The 24703-nt window shown below is 41.2% G+C and overlaps 3 protein-coding genes across 3 annotated transcripts in view; 1 reads left to right on the top strand and 2 right to left on the bottom strand.

The window, feature by feature from the left end:
• The window catches only part of cunh9orf64 (chromosome unknown C9orf64 homolog), an 8039-nt gene extending 6038 nt beyond the window's left edge, over positions 1 to 2001 (bottom strand). The window contains exons 1-2 of the mRNA XM_035659053.1: positions 1924 to 2001; positions 263 to 459 (exon numbers count right to left, since the gene is read on the bottom strand). Of these exons, the coding sequence (XP_035514946.1) occupies positions 263 to 451 (189 nt within the window). The 5' untranslated portion in view covers positions 452 to 459; positions 1924 to 2001. The remainder of the gene's footprint in view (positions 1 to 262; positions 460 to 1923) is intronic.
• Positions 2002 to 2612: 611 nt separating this feature from the next.
• hnrnpk (heterogeneous nuclear ribonucleoprotein K) lies at positions 2613 to 15830 on the bottom strand. Its single transcript, XM_035659172.1, has 17 exons — positions 15756 to 15830; positions 14774 to 14847; positions 14487 to 14650; positions 13932 to 14029; positions 13543 to 13599; positions 12551 to 12594; positions 10941 to 11013; positions 10657 to 10770; positions 10114 to 10242; positions 9498 to 9829; positions 8862 to 8909; positions 7118 to 7157; positions 6307 to 6322; positions 5809 to 5841; positions 5570 to 5637; positions 4937 to 5106; positions 2613 to 3518 (listed from the first exon to the last, which is right to left on the bottom strand). Exons 3-17 carry the CDS (start codon positions 14542 to 14544, stop codon positions 3488 to 3490), a joined length of 1311 nt encoding a protein of 436 aa, XP_035515065.1. The 5' UTR covers positions 14545 to 14650; positions 14774 to 14847; positions 15756 to 15830; the 3' UTR covers positions 2613 to 3487.
• A 252-nt stretch (positions 15831 to 16082) lies between these two features.
• On the top strand, positions 16083 to 24430 carry rmi1 (RMI1, RecQ mediated genome instability 1, homolog (S. cerevisiae)). Its single transcript, XM_035659171.1, has 10 exons — positions 16083 to 16225; positions 16343 to 16542; positions 16794 to 17016; positions 18604 to 18714; positions 19515 to 19664; positions 20807 to 20877; positions 21023 to 21146; positions 21342 to 21429; positions 21668 to 21857; positions 22383 to 24430. Exons 3-10 carry the CDS (start codon positions 16855 to 16857, stop codon positions 23617 to 23619), a joined length of 2133 nt encoding a protein of 710 aa, XP_035515064.1. The 5' UTR covers positions 16083 to 16225; positions 16343 to 16542; positions 16794 to 16854; the 3' UTR covers positions 23620 to 24430.
• The last annotated feature ends 273 nt before the right edge of the window (positions 24431 to 24703 follow it).

Here is a 24703-nt window from a genome sequence, read left to right as displayed (position 1 = left end):
AGAAAGACGCTATACAAGTACAGTACAAGCAGACTACATTAGACAATACCACAGCTCAATCATTCTGAAGTTTCACTGTGTCGTCTTGTCTATATTAGTAGCAGGTTGAAGATAGAATCATTATCACCTGTCATCACCTCATTGATGCAGTGTTACTGTCACCACTGAACAACATGCTCTATGTACCATGTGATTGTCTACTTGTGTGTATTTATAAAAATATTCTAGCTCGCTGGGTGGCCCCAGCTGTTGACAGACTCCCCTGGTCAGAGGTAGGCGCTGGAGCCAACGGATTTGCCTTCTTCCAGCCGCTGGCGGTCAGATCGTCACTGTGTCGGAGGCTGTAGAGCATCTCTGCTACCTTCTGCACTCCCTCCTCCTCCACAAACACATCCCGACTCCGCTCTGCTATGAACTGCCCAGACTCATGGGGAAACAGAGGCGGCTCCATGGCGGACGCTGTAATTTATGGAGAGGAAACACACCTGACGGGACACTTGTATAACAGGTAGGCACACGAGCATGTATACAAACAAACACATTCCCCGGCAGTCCCTAGATGACTCATGTTTCACGTTTGCTTAGATACACATTCATGTTTGTGAGTTTGCAAATACACCTTAAACCAGACATTTCCAGCCCTAAATCCACTCCCTCCATCCAGCCTGTGACATTATGTCAAAAAGATAATAATCTGGGCTGCAAGATTTACGTTCGTATCATATACATTTAAACATTCACTTCATATAAAATTAACATTTTAAAAAACAACTCTGTTTTAAAAAATGTATTTCGTTTAGTGCAAAATAAATGCAAAGGTTCCTGTAAATGCATGAAACTGTTGATAAGAAGAGCAAGTTTAAGGCCTTTGTTTGTTGTTTGGCTGCAAACAACAAAGATGATAAGAAAATGTTTAGAAACTGCTGTTTGCATTTTTCTTTTGCATTTATTTTGTACATTTCATGTAGTAATTGATCGTTGAAGTGGCCCCTCCAATGAGATGACAATACCAGCAGTGATTCCAAGTCGATCTGAGTTTGAGACCCCTTCCTTAAGAAGTCTAAGTCCATTACAGACTTCAGGAGCAGCTTCTAAGAGCATGCATGGGTGCGTGCGTGCAGGGGCAAATGTGAATGTCTGTGCCCTTTTCACACTGAAACGCCAATATCCTACATACATCTCCGGGAAGTGACATTTTAAAGATGATGTCCCTGCTTTATTAGGTAATTCACAATTAACAAAACATAACCAAGATGAGAGAAACATAAGGAAGCATTTCTTTTTGTTTTAAAGGAAAACCTTACATGAGTTTACAACACTAGGACTGCCTTCTCCAGTGTTTTTTAGGGTCTGACTTCACTCTCATCTCATGTAGGCACTGTAAAAGTGCTAAAGAGTGCACAAACATAAAAGCCCCGCACACAGGAGCATCTCTGACCAACCCCATTATTAAAACCAAAAGAACTAAATTACATCCTTCTCTCCGTCAACCTCTAAAAGCTGCCTCCTCTCTTCCATCAATCTGAAGTGTCCAATAGCTGTGTTAATGATGCATTTCCTATCAGACTGATAATAGGATACTGTGACGCACAAACACAGTGGCCTACTCAATGAAACTCATTTTCTCTGCTCTTTCCGCGGTGAGTCGCTTCATTTACTTTTCACTGTGAAATAAAAAAGGCTGTTTTTCTTGGAAATAGCGGCGTCGTCCAGCCCAGGTATAAGACGTCTTTACGTTTTATTACGAGCAAAGTGCACGTCCTAACTCCCTCTGCTGTACTCTCTCTCCCCACTGTAAGACCGACGCTACTGAGCTTTCCACGCCGTTTATCAACAATGCAAATAAACTTATAACACAAACGTTGTGTTCAGCGACAATGTACCACTTTATTGGCACATAAACATTCATTTAACCGAACTTACCAATGAATACAGGGACAGTATCCTGCAAGCTCGGGCCACGTCGTGTTTCCGCTACCTGTTGTTCCAGCTGTTGACCAATCAGAGCCTCCGTTCTGAGCTCGTCATAGGCTGATAAACCAATCACAAGAGGCCAAAGAGGAAACCGGAAACAGTATCCATTCCGTTATAAATAAAGTAATAATAGTAATATATATATAGTAATAATCGTCCCTACGTATAAATTACTTTGTATATATTCTGGACCGGGTGAGGCCAGAAATGGCATTATTTTAATAATGTCAGTAATCAAAAAATCCACCCAATGAGCATTAATTAAAGTTTACCACAAACAGGTAAGTGATTATCAGGTTTCCATAACTTTTGATTGATTTTTTAAAGCAAAAATTTAATTATAATATATAAGTGTCTTTTATTTAGATACAGCTCAATGTTAAGATCGGCTCCTTTTCTAAATGTAATATTTTTAGCCTGTGGACAAAACTATTTGCAGCTTGCCTCTGGGTTTCTGTGATGGATATTTTTCACATATTTAACTCACTTAGTCCACTAAATTATATACATATATATATTAACATATCATTTTTAGTTCTAATTTCATGTATAAAATGGCCCAAAAATAAATTGCACAACTGTTAGCCCGATTACCATGAGTGCACAGAAAATGTTCAATCATTAAAAACGCAAACTGGTTCAGTAAAAAGTGGCACCATCTTTATTCAGTTTACATTTTGACAATGTGAAATCTACAGCATGGAGAGCAAACAAGTGTAGAGCACAGGAAATTGTAGGACAATATAAGTTGTCAAATCTCCAATAAAATGTCAAAACAAATTTCTAGCTACATGTTACCATTTGTGAGGAGTTGCTTCACGTATTCAGATTTATTTCACCACACAACTACCATGAATATTCTTACAAATTAGTGGGACTGTCCTGTATCTTTGTGTGTACAAGAGTCCCAACTTAAACGTCCCAAAATTCATTTTGAAGGGTAAAATTTCCCACATCTCTAAAAACAAAACATAAATGGTTCAATATGAAAAGAAGCATTGCTTACATTCTGCATGTTGCTAATGTTAATGTGGTACAACTGTGTGTGAAGGGACCGATATAGACAACAGAAAGCACACCAATCCACACACGCTGACATGCTCACACGCGTACACACACAGGACAGATTTAAACCGGAGACACAAACATACACATACAAGTCATAAAAAACAAAACCATCAAAAAATAAAGGTTATGTTTATTTTTGTCTGTCAGGAGACTGAATAATATTTTGATAGAGTGAGTGTTAGAAAGAAAAAAAAAAAGCAAAGTATATCTGATAAACTAATGGACTACACTCTTAAAAATGCAGAACATCTACATTTTCTTTTATGCACAGGAATGTTGGACATTTATTTCATTAAAAAATACAAAAATAAAATTCAAAAAAGACACCCACAATCCAGAATAATAGTCTGAAGGGGATATTGTTGGACAGGGGCAGAAAGGTTGAAGGAGTTGGGTGGGGGTGGGGGGGGCAATCTGAGTCTGCTTCAATCTGAGTCTCCTGGGTCTACAGCAAATGACCAGAGTACTGCTTCACACTGAAATAAAAAGAGTGGAAAAATAAATAAAATATACAAGAAGAAAAATATACAAGAAGAAAAATGCTAATCACAAGTCGATGACAGTATAAATACATAGCTATGCAACTGTGGGAGGATGAAGTCTTGGGAGGGAAAGGATGGGCAGGCGGAGCGGGAAGAGAGACAGACAGCGAGTAAGAAAGACAGGCAGAGAAGAAGAGGTGAAATAAGTGGCGGAAGGAGAGCAAGGAAGAGGAGGGGAGGGGAGAAAGAGGGGTGTGGTTAGTCTTGTTCCAAAGAAAGGTGCAGCCACACCCGAAGGAGAGGAGGGAGGAAGAGGAGAGGTTTAGATGGAGGAGGAGGAGGAGGAGGTTAGGAGAGGAGTGAGAGGGAGGTTAGGTAGGTAGGAGGAGAGGAGGAGGAGGAGAGGAAGGAAGAGGAGCCAGGGTTAGTTACCATGGCAACACTACACTTACTCAGTTGAAAGACATCAGCCGGCGCCAGGTCTAACAGCTGTAAATTGATGACATTCGGGGCTTAAAGCTTGGATAGCCATCAAACAAGGAAGATGTGTGTATTATACGTGCCTACTGGTTGCCAAGGGAGACAGAAGAGGAGGAGCCCGTGCTATTTGGCAGACTGTGATTTGTTGTCGGTTGATCTAACTAAAAACAACAAAATCACTAGTCTTCCACACAGCAGCAGCCAGGGGAAGAATCAATCCACTCCCTGCTTCACAGTGAAACGGCTTTGATGGCAAATGTTTTGTTTTTTTTTCTTCTACCAATCGTATTCAATGGACAAATGTGAGAGTCAAAGAAACATGTCAATCACATTGATCCTTTTTTTTAAAAAAACAAAAAAACAACATTATGCAATATGTACAGTAATTAAGTTTGCCTACTCATTCACAGCCATTTCATGCAAGAGGAAGGTTTGAACTAGTTGCAGGTTGCATGGGGAAGAAAGGAAGGGGGTTAGTGAAGAAGAGACAGCAGGCAACAGAAATGCATAACCCAACAGAAAGTGGGTTTAATAGTATTAGGATGCAGTTTCAGGAAAAAAACAAAAACATTATGCATTTACAATACAAAATCTATATACGTGTGATTCCGTGGGTGGAAAGAGAGGGAAGGAAAGTGAGCATCTTCTAAATACGTTTACTTCTTTTGAGCTCGCAAGAGTTTAAAAGCCTTCATTTTTTATGATCGGTTGCATCATCAACACGTTATTTATGCAACCCAACAGATACGAGCTGAGGCCAGAATAACAGACAGAACAAGTTCAGAGGTTTTCAAAAGGTTCCAGTCAAGCTAGTAGGCTTGATGAACACAACTGGATGGGATAAATGGTTCAACTATTACTTGGGTGCTGAATGAAGAATTTCTAATACGATGGAAACAGTGTTAATACAACGAGGCTGTGTCAGAACTTGCCTGTTCTGTAGGAGGAACTGGGCGTTCTGGATCTGATCCTGGGTGCCAGCGATGGTGATGATTCGGTCCTCAGAACCTTCCAGAGGTTCATCGATCTTGATGGAGGCCCCAGACTCGTGGCGGATCTGTTTGATCCGCTGGCCTCCCTTACCAATGATAGAGCCAGCCAGCTGTCGTCGGGGGGAACCGAGAAGAGAACGAGAAGGGCGGGGATGGAAGGAAAATAAGAAAAGCATGCACAGACATATTTTAGGCACTGGGAATATGTGTGTGAACCTTAAAAAATGTGACACGTAAAAGAGGAGACAGGAACACAAAAGCACAAAAACAATGAACGACTTCTACGAGCTTGTCTAGTGTGGGTGAAATGGAACAAGTCCATGTGTGGGAGACTTATTGACGACCGTACAAATATCATAGCAGTCATTACGTTGCTGACACAAATAATGGAATATGACGAACACACGACTAAATGTCATTTATATAAGGTTAATCAGAGTGTAGATGACATGATCACATATGGCGATGTAGGCTGACTGAACGTTACTTATGATATGAGAGCACAGGGGATGACGTAGACTGATTTTGCTTTGCTGTGCCAGTTTCTATGTTAAGTTGCTGTCATTTACTCACATCTTTAGGGATCGTCACTTGTGTGGTGATGACAGGACCGCCCATGTCATTATAGGAGCCACGTCCACCTGACGGCAGAGAGGGAGGGGGAGAGGTGAAGACAAGCACGGAAAAAGCAGAGTGTAGAAACAGAGGAGAGTAAGTAGAGCGCCAAAAATCAATACCTGGCTGCAAACATTATCACACATGGCTCAGCAGATTTTCCTAATCGTATTGATCAATGGAAAAACTTGACTCACCTGACGGGTAGTTATCCCAGGAGGAACTGTTGTCTGAGGAGAGAAAGCGAGAAGGAACAGACAATGATAAACATTACGTTTTTTTTCTGTGACATTTGTAGACTACAAATATTTAAATGACCCATCACAATATTAATCTCAAACGTATGGTATATGTTCAACAGAGATCCTGAAGAAAAGTGCTGAATAATATGAAATGATCTCTTCGTGCCATCTTTAACATTTGTTGTCAGATACTTTAAGTAAAATATAATTTCACTAGAACATCTCCTCCTCCCCCCCGACACATTACTGTGAGCTGCAATGTCCTAGCCAGGTTGTCACTGTACAGTCATTCATTTTGTCTATGAACGTTACATTCAGACAAAATGCTTGACACTACAGTATGTTGAGAAGAGCACGGATCCGAGGCCTGCACACTCGTTAACAGGAACGTTAACACACATTAACATCCATAATAATGACACAGAAAAAAAAAACACGAGGCTCAGTACTTACCATATCCTCCTCCGCTCTGTAAAACACAAACAGAAACACAAACGGGTTACATACAGTGCAGCCGATTCTTTTCATCTTTCTATAGATCCCGGATCAATGGACGGAGAATTGTAAGCACACATGTATGGACGACGCTGCAGCCTCATCCATGGAGTAGACTCAACTAAAAGCCACCCAGTTTTCATCCATAAACCAGACTCCTCCTCCTTCCCTCCCTCCATCCCCCCTTCCCGTCTCTCCTTGCATCTCCATCAGCCCCCATTTTCACCTGCTATTCAGCTGCTGCTGTCACCAGGGCAACAGGCAATTCAAAAAGCTGTTGCTGAGCAACGGCAGGCAGTATCCTGCCAGCTCTCAGAGAGAGAGAAAGGGAGAGGGAGAGAGAGACCTTCCAGTCTGTCAACAAAGCGTTATTATTGCCTAGCAACCAACCATGGCCACCCCCACCCTCCCCACCCCCAACATCCTCCCTCTCTTTGCAGGAAAAACAGGCTGGCCGTGAAAAGTACACAGTAAGAGGGCAATTATAGCTGATTATTATGGGGTGTCTCCGGCTGTGGTGATTATGGTCATTTGGTGGGAAGGCTTACACCGTGCCAAAACTAGCTTGGCTACACGGCCGAGGCTCAGATGAGTGTGTGCACACGACTGACCAGCTATGGTTATACTGTCAATAAATCTCTATTATCATCACAACGCAGTGGACAATCAGAGCATATTGGATAGTGCTGGGTCCAACCAGTATGCTGGCCTGAGGACGCTGGCGCCCAATAAGTTGTTGAATGAGAACATTTAGCAAAGGGTCACTAACCATGTTATCACTATAGCGATCCGGTCTGCCTCTTCTGTCACTGGTGATGAAAGAGTGCCATAGAGGGAGGGAGATGGGGGGGGTACAGACAGACAGAGAGAGAAAGAGAGAGAGAAATGTGGGTGGGGGTGGAAAGAAATAGAAAATGCTTACAAAAAAAAAAAAGCTTGACAACATTCCAAAGGAAATTTCTGGTCTAGGTCAAACTGCACACACACGCTGAGCAAGATTACAGTATAAACACATTTCCTCTCAGCCATCTTCCCACACAGTAACAGGAACAGCTCTGACAGTGTTATAGTGAGAGAAGTGACAGGTGGTGGTGATGATGATCGGAGCCAAGGGCTGCTGCTGCTGCTTTCCCCCCAAAAAACTGAGCTCAAATTAAGGAATTAGCTGAATAAATGTGTGTTGGATTTATTGGATACTCTTCGTACTTACATGCACGGTTGTCATGTCAAACTGGAGTCTTAACATAACTTCATATCACTTGTTGCAGTGTCTCTCTGCAGCCATGTTGTATGACATATTGGTGTCATGAGCAAAGATGACACCAATTTCGATAAATATCAAATCAACTCACAAGGATACCCTGACATTGTTTTTCACCAAATAATATCAGGCGTATATTATAACAGTCTGATTTACATTAATAATATGTGCATGTGTACAACTGACATTAACCCAAAGGCAAGTAATGACAGCATTATTGCTGTTATCTGTATCTATTCAACCAACTAAATGATCTGTATTTGCATCTGTACTCGAAATGGGCGGGGCAACTGGAAATCGTTAATTTAAGCCTGAAATTGATATGAGTTGATCCGAAGTTGTTATATTTTAAAATGTATAAAGAATTGAGCTTGGGTTTTTTTGTTCCTATGTTTACAAATACAAATATTCCACTCATTCAATAATTGTAAAATGTGAGTATCTGTACCGGATACTCGTTTCAGCCAAGTCGTCGGCTCAACCCTACTGTACACAATAGTAAAATTACTTATTTAATAACAAGGCAGCGTGTAAAAGCATGCTGCTTGCTCAGGTGGGGACTGAAGAGAAGGATGTCAACTTCACATCAGCACATGACCCTCATACACACCACCACAAACACATTCTCTCAACCTGGGAAATACTGGGAATGAGCAGCACATTGGATGGGCATTAACACGGGGAAGAGAGGGTCATATAGTATTACTACAGTTACAAAGCCCTCCAAATAAGTGTGAATGGGTCAATGGGGATCAGGGTAAGAGACTAATGCAGGCTAGGGTACTACAAGCAAACTGACTGAGCAATGGATATTTGTAAGGCAGTAGTTAGTATTAAGAGTTGAGGTTAAAACAGGAGGGAAAAAGAGGGTTTTTTTTCTCACTAGCTATGAGAAGAAGTTCTAACCAGTTATATTTAATAAAAATGCAACAATAAATTAGTAAGGGAGGGAGATGTGGGATGTATAGGAATACCTCAACAGTTACAACTTAATTTCGATCCATCATGGCCAATCATTTGTCACATTTATGAATGTAAATCGTGCTGAACACCTGTCAACACTAGTAAATGACTTATTCCTCACCAAAACCAAAAGGGTAAACTGCTACTTTAGAGGAAGCACCACCCAATGGCATCAATGAGGAATCTTCGCTTCTGTGAATTACCTATATTGTTGCAAGTAATATAAAATAAAAGAACGTGGAAGTATCCCTGTTAAGATAAGTTAGGAGGTTTAGGGACAGAAACTTACTTTGACCTGTCATCAGAGCCACGGTACGAGTCATAGTAACGATCATCTCTGTGGGCAAGATGGAGATGGGAAAAAGACACACAAACACACCCAGACATACATTGATGAGCACATAAAATTAATGGAATGATAATCATGAATATAAATGTGTCCATAAGGGTGCACAATGTGACACTGGATTACTCACTAACTGGACTGTTCATCCTATGAATTCGACAATGTAAAGCAAGACTAGTGAATCTCTGAAAGAAATGCTCCTGAATGAAAAATAAGCTCCTGAAGAGAGATTAAAGTTTGTATATGCAGCAGGAAAAAACAACAAGTGCTCTAGAAGAGGAGCTCTAGCACTGAACAGAATCTAGTAGGTCTAAAATATCAAACACTTAAAACTCAAGAGGTTAACAGGAGTAAGAGGACTCTCAACTTAAAACTGATGAGTGGGATCATGCAATCATTTCAACACATTTGTTTTATCTGCACTAGGTGTAGACAACATGCTCACTGTAATTTAAGACTGGAAACAAAAGTTCAACACAAACACCAACAAACTCAATGAAGTGGCCATGAGTGAATAAAATAAGCAAAGCAGGAAAACAACGGAGAAAACAGGAAAAGGAAGTACTTCATCAATCTTACCCTCCTCTGTGTGGGTGTCCCATCGGCATGTTGCGTCCACGGCCACTCCCCCTCGTAACCCTACTTGGGTGGGGTGGAGGAGGACCTCGGCGGGGACTCATCTCTTCATAATCCCGGCGGGAGGGAGGCATGGGTCCCCGGCCCCCTCTGCTGGAAGGCATTCGATCAAACCCGCGGTCTCCACCGCTGGACCTGGCCCCACGCATGGGGAACCCTCCCATGAGCCTGCGACCGCCTCCCCTCTCTTCAAACATCACGGTGAAACCACCGTATTCGTATGTTTCGTCATAGAAGTTAGGGTCGTAGGGCTGTGCACGGCCCTTTATGGGAGCCTGAAAAAGGAGGACAGAGGGAAATGTACTGACCTGCTCAGGGCATTTCAAATACATATACAAGTGCTGGGAATACATTTGCGTCTACTTGCAATACAATGGTCCTAATTTAAAACTAAATCTCTCTAAGGGGGGGGATGGGATGTTCTGATGCAGCGTGACATGCTGCTGAGATCTTTTGCATTGAGCATCTTACACTAGGCTACATTTAAAACAGAAAAGGAATTAAATTAATCATTAAATCACAAAAAAAAAAGGTCTCAACTTCTGTATAAGATACTTACTTCAGCGATGAGCTCCAGCATAGTCTTGATGCACTCTACCACCCTCTCCGTTTTACCGCCGACCAGCACGACCCGGTCTGTCGACTGAGGACAACACTCCTGAAACAACTTGATGCTGGTCTTTGTGTTCTGGAGACACATTAGAGACAGGAGGCACACGTGAGGGGCACAGGAAAAGAAAAAGCTGCTACATAATACAGCAGTTCATTCTACAGTAGAAAAACCAACTCCAGACATTTCACACATCACGTCGATATCATGTCATTTTATTGTTATATCCACACAGCCAGAAGAATGTAACAAATAATATAAAACAAAACATTAACAAGAGAGAAATCATATCCGGCCTGGGTACCACCAGCTGGCTTTAATCCAGTCGTTTCAAGGAATATATTCTTGTTACAACTGAAAAACTGGCCGCGACAGAAGGCTGTGTGGGAATACATGTTGTACATTACTCACAAACTTTCAGTCTAAACTGCTTTGCAACAGATTTAACTGCGAAAAAGAAAAACCCAATCCCCATCCCTTGTATCAACATACCTCTCTGAGCTCCTTGATCTTGGCTCCCTTTACCCCGATGATTGAGCCAGCCAGGCTCTGGTGGATCAGCAGACGTAGCTCACAGTCAAAATCCATGCCATTGTACTGCTGGTACTGAGGAAGACATTTTCCATGTTAATTCTATGATACAATCCATTTAGCTCTCAGCCAGAGACTTAGAAATAGAATAGTAAGCATCTCTGCAACACAATAGACCCCTACAACAGAGTGTGGTTAACATTCACTACTGACACGAAGGGAAAGACAACAAGACACGTCCTCACCTCTTCCAGTGTTGGGATAATCTTCAGCAGGATTTCTCCAACTGTCTCGATGTCGGCACTGATGCTCAGGATGCTTTTATATTTCACCCACCAGTGAAAAAGCAGAGCACAGCCACGCAGAGAGGGTGGCGTTGGGGGAGCCAGCAGGGCATCCCAGGGGGGAGGGAACAACATTTCAGATCAGAGAATTCATGACATCCCCTTTTTTGCCATAGATAAACAGTCACACCCCATTTTTAACCAACTCACTATTGAGACTAACACAGCTAAATGAACTGTCGACGTCCAGTGTTTTCTAAACTTCTCATGGTATGTCATTGATAATTCAACACAGTAACTGGAAAAAAAGCTGATACCCAAACAATGCAATGAAAAGTCTTTTGTCCAGAGAAAGGAAGAAAAGAGACAAAATAAAAAGGGACCCAAAGAAAAGTGACTGCATTTGGTGACCACTGAAGGGGAAAGACGGGGAGGGGTGAAGCCTGAGGAGGATCTGGCAGGAATAAGCACCGATAGTGCCCGAGAGAACTCTAAAGTCCTACAGCAGAGTTTGGTGGATGCACACCACAAAGACTTTGACTACAAAGACCCCAAATAAGGTGCCCAACAAAGCTCAGGGAACACTCTCTCCAATTTTATCATTTGCCAAGCGTCCTGTCTTAAGAATTTGGCTTGGACAGCGATTTTGACGCTTCATATATACAACAAATTTGAAATTAAATTTTGTTGTCTGCACCCACCTAGTAATAAAATAATCACAATGAATTTACTGATCAAGAGAACTTAAGCACAGTTTGTACATGGAAGTAAGATGGTAGGCCGCTGAGGAAAAGTAACAGAGCAGATTGTACCATGGGAAATGAAGTTTGCCACCACTGGAGTTGATGCTTTTTAAAAAAGGGGGGATGGGAGAAGCGATAAACATAAAACCAAAGAATGCAAAGATGGGTGGGACAGAGATATTATCTGTACTTTCAATAGCTCCAGCAGTCAATAACCAAATTCAGATGAAGCAGAAGACAGGAAAGGAAAAACACACACACAAAAACAAATTTAATTCCTAGCGTGCCTTTTAGCGTTTCAGAATGGATGTACGATCTGAGTCTATCAGTATAATGGGGGGGGCGTCACAAGGAAAGAATGGGATGGTGCGAGAAGCAGGTGAGCTTACGAAACTAAAGAAAAAACAGGAACACCAGTATATCCACTCTGAGGGGGGAGGGAGGTGAAAACGCGAAAGATAAAGAGGATAGATAATCATCAATGAAAATTAAAGACATAAAACACAGACATACTGCACAGATTATAGCAAAGATTTAAAAAGACAGTGGCAGATTGTGGAAAAACCCTGACAACACCAGCCTATGTTTCAATGTTGACGTGACTTTAAAAATGGCATATAAAAGGATGTTGACATGGCTTTTACAGGCTCAACAGGCAGATTCGGACATGAACGCATTTAGGCATTTTGACTCAGGCTACAATACTGTGAGAACAGGTAGGTTAAAATACAGTGACCTGACAGAGGCAGGATGACTATTTATTATTCATCTCTTCTTGTTTGTTTGACCTGTAGTCAGGCAGTGAGAGGGAGGAGCTTAGGGACATACCGCTCAGGCCCACTGCTGTCTGGGACTGACACACTGGCATTGTACTGGGCGTGGCATGGGCAGGGGCCAGGGCCATTCGAGCACAGATGTCAATCAAGTAAGGCGCCCATTTAGGGACAGGGCACGATTATGGACAGGGCCAACCAGGGTGTCAGGTGGGCGGGCGCAGGAGGGGCCATCCAGAACATGGGCAACAGAGGAGGAAGTGGGCAAAAAAGTCAACAGTAAAATAATAAACAAGGGAGAGGGAAGAGGGAAGAGGAATACATTTTTAATATACAGGCTCTACACTGTTCAAACGTGACTTTAATTTGATTCTCTCAGAGATTGGTTTGTCAAAGAGAGAAAAGGAGAAAATGTAACATTGGAAAATGGGTAATGGTACATTAAGAACATGAAGAGTTCAATGTTGGGGAATAGACCAGAGACAGTGAGAAAGAGGGGTAGAACAAATTGTGGAGGGCTAGAGAAAGAGGCAATGACATTGAATGAATTAGGAATTGCTCAGGTTGCCTTAACAAATGTTAGCTGGCGCTGCAGGTGACTTTGTGAACACCGCACTGTGCCCATAAATTTAAATTAACAAGAGCATCAGTGTTGCCACAATAGCATTGTTATAATAAATCATCAATATGGAGAAACAGACAGGAAATTGGACTTTTGTCCAGGGGCCAGTTTAGCTGAGTGAGAAAAAAAGATAAAAACCAGCCCCAAATGGTTTGTCAGAACATCTCATGAACAGAAGGCTAATATCACAGGCATAAGCTAACCTCACCCTTTGTTTACATAGAAGAACACATTGCTAAACACTAAAACAAAATTTAAATTGGTTATCCAGGGTTAATGTTTGTAAAAAAAGAAGAACTGCTGTCCTACAGAGGAGACTGGGTAGTTTTGAGAGGCTGAACACCAGTGGAGGGAAAAATAAAGAATACAAAATTAAAATTAGAAACTAAATTTAAATTCTGGGTGCATAAAATAGATGTACTCACGTCTGTACGAAGGGCTTTGATGTTTTTGCCACCCTTCCCAATTACAGCTCCTGCATTCTGAGAAAACAGAGAATACTTAGAAAGACTGAAAACAGAACAAATAATTGAGAAAATGTGAACTTTGGCACCGCAATTAACAGACAGCACAAGAGAATATTACAAATACAGAAAATCTCATTAAATGTATGAATACTACTAATAAAGGGTGGCAATTAATTATTCAAAAAGGCAGAGATGTGATTGGGGCAACAAAAAGGAAACCATGAAAAATGGAAGGAATACAAAAATCTGCAGTCTTACTGAACGCGTGCACAAAAGAAAGACAAAAATACGAACGATCACGTAAAAGGTTCGACATAGAATGTGAAATGAACGGGGAGCTGATTTACTTTGCTCTGCAGGAGGATGCGAAGCTCAACCATCTCGTCAGAGTTCCTGGAGCGCTTAAATGATTTCTGCTCATCTGCATCCTCAGCAGGGCGCTTACCTGGCATAAGGAGATAAAAACGCACTGACAACTCTGCATAACCCACCTTCCGCAATGTAACATATTTAATAATCAAAAAGACCACAGAGAGCAGCGAAGCACTCAATCACAACACTTAGAGAAATACTCTGTTTTCACATTATACGATAGATCTACACAGATTGCCGTGTGCAAAACTACTTCTTTAATGCTTCTATGAAAACATGAAAACTAAAAAAAAATGAATATACATGGCTTAGATCCTTAACAATTTAGGACATCAACCCTTTAGACACAATACTTTTCACAAATATCTAATTTCCAGAATCAGAGCTGTAAGTAATCTGCTACAACACTTGCTGTTTTTTTATTACATAAAAGATATTTTGGATGTAGATAGATTAGTTAAAACCTGTTAATAAGCATTTTAACCGTAACAAATAACATAAAAAAAAGCTGCTTTTCTCTTCTTTTATACCGTTAGTCTCTGTGTTGCTGAATGAAGTTTCTTCTTGCTGCTCAATTTCTGTCTCCATGGTCTTCTGAGAGTGGAAGAGATGTGTTGGGCACCTCGGTCCGGGGAACAGGTGGCAGCAACAGGGAGAGAGAAGCACAAAACTGGCCCCTGTGAGCTGTGGTAGTCTGTCAGCATCGTAAGAAGAGGAAAAAAAAACAACAGGACAATTTAAACTGTGCTTGAGATCCGGCTATTCAAGAACCAGGGAGGACATGGTGAGGAAAAAGTGGCAGAAAACCGAGACTCACCGATATTTATTACAGAGACAAGGGCGTGTTGATAGGCGGAACTAAATAAGCAAGGACCAAACAGCTGCTGCGACCTGAAGGAGAGACAGAGAGAGAGGCTGGTTGAAATATTAAAACGTAAAATAAAAAGACTCAGTGGTAAAGTTAGACACACAGATTATGATCACATACACTGTGTTTAATCTGCGGTTCATATTCAACTAAATACGGGTCAACATGTGTTAAAACGCCATCATTATACGAAGGGAAGTGGTTATTATTATTATTAGTAGTAGTATGTATATCAGATACCACATCGAGAGAGGATTTTGTAGTGTTTCGTAATGTTTCGTAATGAAGGAAAACACGTTCACGAATAATATTAACTAAAATACCCGACGTGAGAATTAATGCTACCAAACGCTGCATAACACCACACACTGACAAACCCAAGCGATGTGTGTGTGTGTCGAGGCCGGGAATTAAATAGTTAAACACAAACAGTGACATTGATTAAACCGAAAGTGAGATAACTCAGCTCAACTGGCGCTAACGTATCGACCGTTGGCTAAGCTAAGCTAACTAGCCTGGAGGGAAACGCGTCAGCCGCGAGCTTCGTCGTGTAACATTCAAGGTTTCGATGAGCGATTTCACCAAGTTAAACATCGACTGCACCTCCTCTAAAGCGCTTTATGGGTTGCATGCGGGATACGTATACGTATGTACCGCTGATCCAACGCGAGTGTGCTGGTGAGATGATGCCAGTCGGTCGATACAAAGACCAGGCCGAGTCTCTCGAGCTAGCGGCGAGCTAATTTCGCCATGTTGCCATAATGTCGGATGAGCACAAGGGGAGCTAACAGCTAATTAGGCAGCGCTGCGATGGACGCAAAATAAGCAGCGCAGTCACTGCTAAAAGCGTGTGTTTTTTTTATATATATAATTTGTACCATTAGGGTAAATGTGGCACAGAAAAAGTGGGAAAAATCGTCCAAACACAAACCTGCAGTGCAACAACACCTCGCTCGTCCCCTTCCTTCTCTACCTAACCTGGAAATGTACAAGTTGAGCCGAAGTGTGCTGATTGGTTGAACGGAAAGCCAATCAAACAGGCGAGAGCGCCGATTGGCTGGAACAGACGTCAATCACACGAGCAGAGGCGTTTCCAAAGCGAAACGATAAGGCCAGTTTCCGGGTACACATTCCACTTTACTGGTTGCTCAAGTTGTTGTTTTTAAGTTGTCACCTGCAGCGGAAATGTTAATTTGTGTCTTTGTAAGGACTAAGGAGTTGTAATTGTTATGTTTAACAACTGCCATTGTATAAAGTAGATTATCTGGTCCTGTTTTAGGGGCACAAATCTGAGGTAACAGTAGCGTTAACATTGCTAAGTAAGTTTGGTAGAGCCAACTTTGGCGCCTTGGCTGCTTTCCACAACACTTCGTGGATGAGACTGCTGACACTGCCTCTCAGGTAACCTTTATAACAACACTTACTTAAACATGACCATTTTTATGTCCCGTTTTTATAATACTGTCGCATCCATGCCTGGATTTCCTCACTCAATCTCTCTTTCTATCTGCTCCATAGTGCCCAGACGTGACCATTTGCAGAACCACAGGGCTTATCCATCCTGATATGATCACAGAACAACATCAGAAAGCAATTATCATGTGTTCTTCTATCATAATAGTCTAATCTCTCCTGTCGATAAATCACCACAAGATTTGGTGTCAAGTGCTTCCGGACATACAGAGAAGATGACCACTTAAGCCCTCAGGGACTGCAAGGTGTTGTGCCATGAATTAAATTAAATGTATATACTACACCAACAGCACTGACATTTGACACTTGTTTTGCCGTTTATATTTTTTAATATTGGTGCATTATAATTGAAAATTGGAACAATTTAGTCCGCAAATGAAACCTGAATTTACTAAATGTATTATTGCTAATGAGTAATCCAGAGTAGATGAATTAGCCATAAATGCATTTAAATATGAATAACTCAAACTCAGTAATCAATTACATGTAAAAGCAGGTAACAGTGGAAAAAAAATAGCAAAAAGTGGCCAAAGTCAAATACAAAACAAAGGAGGAGGATGCCCCCTGATATCCAGGCCGTGGTGCGTGCTACCCAAGCCTGGCTGCAGTCCTCCTGGCACGTCCAGGTTCCCTTTGCCTGGTTGGAGGCCTGCGTGGAGTGGCTGCAGGAAGAGGCAGGAGGAACGGGTCGTCTGTCACAGCAGCAGATCAACCAACAGGTACGCAGGATGTAGGACTGTAATTACACAGGTGAATGCAAAATGATCACAGTCTAGACTTCGCTCAACTGTCATGGAAATAGCTCAGTTAGTATCACACAACCTCAGTAAGGAGGTGTTTACAGACAGCTGTTCTCTTTTACATACTCTTTTAGGGTTCATTCACTCGCTTGTCCAATCTTCTTGCTGTTTCAACCTATATAGTGTTTATATAACTCTTTTAAGCCCTTAAATCAAGCAAAAACATCAAATGTTTGTTGTTTTCGGATTTTAAAATGTGAGATTTTCCTGCATTTCTCTGTTTTAAAAGATCTTTAGATAAATATATGTTTATTTTTGGACTGTTAGTTGAACAAAATAAGATATTTACCGATTTTTCTTTGACGTTTCGTAGACTAAATGATTAATCAGAGAAAAAAAATCAACAGATTGGTCCATAATGAGAATAAATCGTTAGTTGCCACCATGCACAGCTGCTGCATTTGGTGTTGTGGTATATGCAGTGTGGTGTATGACACTTTGCCTCTCAGGAGTGATCCGGTCTTTAGGGTGAACCGCTATAGAAGGAGTAAACCAGATTGAACTGAAGAATCTCCTTAACACAACACATGGTTTTTTTCCTTTCTCATATGGAAGGAAATTCTAGCCTCCTTGTATGCAAAAAGAGACATAAGGACTCAGAGTATTTACGTAGCTGTTTTATTTAAGTTGGCATGCTAAGTAACCTCAAAAGATGCAATACACACTGTGGGGCCTACTAAACAAATATTGTCGAACTACAAATATGCAGCGCACAGAAAGTACAACTCACTGGAGCCTGAAGACTACTGTGTACTACCATCAGCTGAGAACAAGTGGATCATACTGTTGTGGGCAGTGATCGGCAAAAGTGGATGATTGAGGAGTGAAAGAACACCTCCTGGTCTGACAAATCCTGGTTTCTGTTCCAACATGCAGATATCAAGGCAATTTTTTTTGCGTAAACAGCATGAATCCATTCTACCAAGTGTCAGCTGTACCAGCTGGTAGTGGCGTCATGTGGGGGTATGTTTTCCTGCATTTACGCATAATTTTTTACGCCACAGTGTACCTAAATATTGTTGCCGAGCAGCTGTGTCCCTCCATGGCCAAAGTCTATCTTTGCAGGATAATGTTTCATTTCTCAAGGTACATATGATATCCTGATGGTTGCAGGAACAAGACAAGTGGCTCACATGGTCACTAGATCTCGAAGCTGAAGGGCACTTTTTGAGCGATGAGGATAAGGATGTTAAAGATGGAGACCAAAAATCTGCGGGGACACTACTGAGTCACTATGCCTGTGACGTCTATAGCTATTTGTTGAGTAATTTGTTTGAAGAATTAAAACTTTTGTATTGGCAAAATTGGATGAGACCCAGAGCTAAGTGTGGGTAGTGTGCTCTTATACGCTCACTATAATATTGTTTAGTATTGTGTATTGTAAGGGCCACTTATGTCATGGAAGTGAATGTAACTAATGTCATGTCACAGAGGTGTAATAATACAGGGTGTCATAAAATAGGTGTTACAGTAAGATATGCCTCCCTGATTGATGTGAAATTGTAGGCGCTGGACCAGTGGCTGTTGACAGACCTGAGGGACCTGGATTACCCTGTTCTCCCTGAGGGGCTCAGTCAGGCCCAGAAGACTGAACTCAGCGGCACCTTCTGTGTCCAGGTACAGCTTTGTTGATTATATATTTCATGTTATATATTTGATCTCGTGTTTATCATTAGATTTTATGTTTGGGAGAATAGCCGATTGATCAGTAGCAAATGATAAATTAGCCAGAGTTGGCCTAGAAGTCTGGCTTAATACTAAAAGGCACCCTCAAAACCTTACTTACATATATAAACAGCAAACAGTATGCTGAGGACAGTATGTACACCTACAGCAGAACACATGAGAAAAATCATGTAGCAGTACAAAAATATTCAAGCAAAGAAATAATCATAATGTTTCTATTGCTTTTGTTTATTGTAGGCATCAGTTTATATTGTTCTTATTGTAGTTTGTGGCGCTAGATCTTGTAAATATTTATTTAAAGGCAATTTTTGCTTATCAACGTAGCACTTTAGATATCTCCTATTCACTTTATTATAATTGATGTGTTCTTTTACACGTTACAGACTATAATCCAATAGACCGATGATACACAGAATAGTAAAAATCACACAGTAAGCTGTTGTAGCAAAAATATGGGTTGTTGTGCAAATTCAAGGAAAGACAATTGGAGTACAACGAAGCACGGCTGGATTTCAGTCTTCCTTTAGATGGACCCTGAGACAGCAATTCAATGTTAGTTTGTTCAAAATATACAATAATGGGAGCCACAAGATGCATGTTCAGCTCACAAATGTATCTAGAAGTTCAAGAAATTCTTACTGTAATATAACTAAAGTATTATTTCATTAGATGTTTAATAAAGCAATATACAAGGAAAAGGCATCATATCCAAAGCCCCCATTCTGTTTCAGATTGACTCATTACTGGACATCAGTCAGCCTGCGTATACTCAGCTGCAGGCGTTGAGGGGTACAGACTGTCCAAATGACGAAGAGTCTGCAGTCACGCAGGCCACCCAGAGGCCCTGGGAAACCAGACCAACCCGGATGCTACTATTGCAGGTCAGAGGCATTTATCAAATACAGTAGATGCATATAAATCTTCCTTGAATGTCAACGTTGTACGTCTCAAGTAAACAAATTATGATTAACTTTAATTAGTGTGTTTGTGTGTGTTTATTGAACTACTGGCTTTTGCATCTGCACACCTACTCAAAGCATTGTGAGTGTGTCTTAGAAATTGCAGACATTTTTTTCCTACCACTTATTCTCTCCCAACAAATAGCAGTAAAATAGCATGTAGCACTTCACAGCTAGACTAAAGGGTAATGCAAGGTTTCCTTTAGAGATCTACATCTAGTAGAAAACTCTTCATATCAAGGATGGAGCTGTATTTTTATTATTGTTAATAAAAAAAAGTTTGTTAAAATTATGTTACAGCATTATACATGGGCTGGACTTGACTACAGTTTATTTTACATTATAAATACAGTGTCACACTATTTACCAGTGTGTACAATTAGACTCAGTCAAGTGTCTAACCCTGATCTACGACCAGGCTTTTTCTTTGTGTGTTTGGTTGGGTAGAACAGAGAAGACTTCTGCTTCTCTTCCTAACTGAATCTGAGTGGACAGGTAGAAATCATTGAGAGCATATGAAAGAGTAAATTGCTGGGATATAAGGCACAGACTATAATTTTCACCTTAAGTATTTCACTTGTCACTGCTCTATGGTTTCTCAAGAATAGTGCTGGTGTTGCTTAGAAACGATGCAATGGCTTTTCTTTTTTTTTTCCTTTTTCTTTTTTACTGTTTTTCCCTTTTGAGCAAGTCATGTGATGCAAAGACCCATGGCAGTTAAAAATGCACTGGAATCACTGGGTAAGAAAGCAGATATGTTCAGATAAGTCCAGGCCAGCTGGCATATATGCAAAACAGTTATTTCTTACTTTTCGGTCCAGGTTTAAAGCAGCAGCAAAGTTTTGGGAGTTGTGAACAAGTCACTGTTTCCGTGTCAGTTTTTATGTATTTTATATTCTGTATTTTTAATATATTCTAATTTAAAAATGTCTTAAAAGAGTTTAGTGAAACAAGGTTGAGGCAGCAATAATGTTGGAAATTGAATTCCATTGTAATATTTTGCGAAAGTAAATCTGTAATAATTCAATCCCTGTTCAGGCAAATACACTGTCTCTGTTGTACAGGTGACAGATGGAGTCCAGAGCTTGGAGGCCATGGAGTATCAGTCTATCCCTGCACTCAGCACAGCTCTCAGGTTGGGAACTGATCTGTAAAACACTTAACTGTGGTGTCTTAGACTGTTGTTATGTTACGTGTTATGTTTGGGCAGAGATATCATGGAATCAAAACAGCCAGTTTCTGGAATATTAACATGATTGATTTTCTCCGTTAACTCTCAGGCCTGGTGTGAAGCTGCAGTTGCACGGGCAGATGGTTTGCAGACTTGGGGTGCTTCTGCTGGGGCCGTCCAACATCAAAGTCCTGGGTGGTGAGGTCGAGGACCTGGTTGACCGGAATAACCAGGTAAACTGCTGGTTTCTGTTTTAAAATGTAACTAATACATGTTTTATGTTTTGTGTGTGTGTGTGTGTGTTTTTTTCCTGCTTATGAAACAACAATAAAGACATAATTCCAGCTGTTCATATACAGCAGTGTATATGATAATAATAATAATAATTTATACAGATCCAGTGGTGATTTCCTGTTCTACTCTCACAGGGCAGGGTCCTGTGTAGGACGCTGGGAGTTCCTGAGGAGCAGCAACAGCAGCAGCAGGAGGGCGAGGAGGCCCAACCAGTACAACAAGGTATATTCATGATCATTTTAGTATCTTTAATAGTAGATCATGTGCTGCAAAGGTCACTGATAGTATGACATGTCTACTGTAATACTACTACAAAGTTTGGTGTATATTTAAGTAGAAATTTAGATTTCATAAAGATTAAGGCCTGTTTAAGAATGTAAATTGAGGCCTTAAATTGTTGTTTTCTTCTTTATATTATTCTTTATTTGACTGACATGCCTCTTTATGCTTCTCTGCTTAGGCAACCAGGAAATGGAGGATCTAGAACTAGGTGACGCAGAGTTGTTGGCCAGTCTGGAAGCCCAGGAAGAGGTGGGAAGGGTTCAGGTTGGGCCTGTTCGAGACAGTGGCTATGGGACTCTCAGCGAGACCTCCACTCAATCCTCGAGAAGCTCCTTTGTCAGGAGCCTTGTGTCTACAGCCTCATCCAGGTGGGTGGTTAACAATATGATGTCTTGGCATTTTGATGCTGGAGCTCCTCAGTTTTCACCGTCAGGCAAATATACTTTGACATTTTGAATTTCAGCTTAATGTTTTTGGAAAAAATGTCAGCATTTGTCTTTCAGCTACTTTAGGAGGCATTTAGCACTTTCATTCTACAGTCTATTGACAAACTTATTGTGTTCATTTGGGTGTTCATTTGCAGCTAAACAAATGAGAATAAATTGCTACATAATTTGATTGTTTTGATTTTAAAGGCGAATCATTAATTTGATATAAAATTCAAACCAGCTATCTGGTGTTAGTTATTGTAAATTTACCAACTTCAAAGGTAAGACATAGCACTTTCAAGTGATATCTGACATATAATTCTCTAGATCCCCTTTGTTTCTGACTCCTACCATGGAAAAAATAATCTGGCCTGGACTGTGAAACTGGTCTGTGTTTGAATTTTGACTTTTCATCAACAATGGTTTGAAGCTATATTAACTCAGTCCAACATTATTCTCTTGCAGACGTGAAGCCTCTGTCCATTCTCACAGAAGTGATTTTACCCAGAGCAACAGAGGTGGTTCAGCCCAAGATCGACACCACGGTAACGAACAAGAGGATTCTGACCTCTTTGACCCCGTACCTTCTGATCACTTGATTCAGCCAGAGATCCCAGATCACAACATGGCAGACGATGACTTTCCTGATGACGATCTTCCTCTGGATGAGTTGTGTGACAGTGTGATTTTTCAAGAAAGTACAAATGTTACTGACAGCAGTCACAGAAGCACGCCACAGGACAACAGCACGATAACAGGAAATCCTAATCGAGCAACGAAACCCCAAACTTCGAACGGCTCTGGGTCACGGCTCGGTTCTAGCAACTCCAGATCCCCCACGCAGAAAAGAGACTATCAAGGCTGTACTAAAGGAGCTACGGGGCAGTTATCTGCAGCAACCTCCGCACCCTTCTTTTCCCCGGCTGCTTTAGAGCCATCACATGAATTAGAATTTCTTACTAATGATGAGAGTAATTTCATGGATGAAGACATGGACTGCTTTCTCGCAGAGGTAGAAATGAACACACTGCAAACTGAGAGGATTGGAGGGCCAAATCAGCTCTCTGTTCAACACGGATGTAGAGACAGAGAGAGCTCTACCAACAAAGCAGAAACTTTAGGCTCATGTCGTAGACTTGGCAGCGACTCATCAAGAAGTGTAACACCTCAGGGGCAAATCTACACCTCAAGCGCTGCAGAATTTGATAGACTATCTGCTAAAAAAGATCCACAGAGTGACAGCTCAGTCCCTGCTCTCACTCTGACCTCTCTACCTTTTACATATTTGTGCTTGCTGGATGAGATGATGTCCAAACCACACCCCCACACCACAGAGATCCATGTCAAAGCTTTCATTGTGACTCTTTTGGGGAAGCTGAGCAGCAACAGCGGCCTTTGGCGCGTCTGCGCTACAATATCCGATGGAACTGATTACCTGGACGTGGAGCTGTCCGATGAGGTTCTTACAGGCCTGCTGGGCTTCTCGGTGGCGGAGAAGGGGGCTCTGAAGCGTGACCCGGCCCGCAGGGGTGAGCTGGACACTGGGATGAGGAGATGTCAGGAAGAGCTGGTGGACATGTGCTGCGTTATGACTATCCTGGTCCAACCAGAGGGCAGAAAAGCTGTGGTGACCAAGGCAGAGCCCGTCAGTGAGAAAGTACTCCAGGAGCTGGAGCAGAGGGCGAAAGACAGGAGAAAATAAACACAGAGGACTGGTTGAGGGGATGTGGGTGATAATGAGAAAATTACAGACAGTGGAGAAATATATTACCCTTAAGCAGAGATGAAAAATTGCCAATGAAACTGAGGCAAATATAACATTGCTTATCAGCATTGCCTTAAACATACAACGTCATGTGATGAAACTAAGGTGTTTTTCAGGATTGGTGATCAACCTGCCCCTCTGCTTCAGATTTGGAGAGCAGAATGTGTGAACTGGATGTCTGATGATCAGCAAGCAATGTGTTGCAATGCATCCATCTGCTATATGTGAATGTGACATTCTGTCATTTTTATTAGAGGATTTCATTCATCTATTCTGCGTCACTCCCGACAAAGTAAACAGATTAAAGATGGAAAAATGCAATCTATCCTTAATTGTATGTAACGTTTAAAACTCTGCGAAGAGAAGAGTGAAGCATGTGGGATGAGAGAAGGGAATCGGGGTAAAGAAATAGTTCATATTCTGATTGTTGTAATGAATTGCCAGCCTTTGCATTCATTCAGTACATCAATTACTTCTGACTGAAAAATGATTGAATATCCAAGGGCAGCGTGGGTCTTTAATAAACTCCCCCAGAGGAGAATGAGAGGAAAGGAAGATAAAGGAGAGACCTTGAGCTTCGATTATTTCTGTTCATTATAGAGCCTCATCTGTGTTTTTGTCTTTGATGATTACATATACCACACATTTGATGTTTGTCTGTATTTACTGTATATTGAAAAAATTGATCCTGAAGGTTTTATAATTTTCTTTCGCTCTCTTTGACTAATAAAACATGCTTGAAGTAAGAGCTCGCTGCTAATTTTACCTTTCCATTTCTCCTTGTCAAATGAGTATTGTACTCCTCAAGATTACGTGAATAACCAGACAAACTAGACCGCTGCACTGTGTTTCATTTGGTTTGTAATAGTTTTATTAAATGGAATGTGCGCTGTTTAAGCACACATAATGATAATTAAAAGTAGCCTTGCAGTATTCTCTGGTCTTGTTGCTTTGTAGAGCTAAAAATCTCTCTTTAATATGAAACATCTCAACAATTTGCACAACACAAATTAATTTGTGT

This window comes from Morone saxatilis, unplaced genomic scaffold, assembly GCF_004916995.1.
Source record: "Morone saxatilis isolate NCDOM2014 unplaced genomic scaffold, NCSU_SB_2.0 Contig16, whole genome shotgun sequence".
NCBI classification, from domain to species: domain Eukaryota; kingdom Metazoa; phylum Chordata; class Actinopteri; family Moronidae; genus Morone; species Morone saxatilis.
Note: the sequence above shows the minus strand (reverse complement) of the source record. Positions and strands in the feature narration are given on the sequence as shown.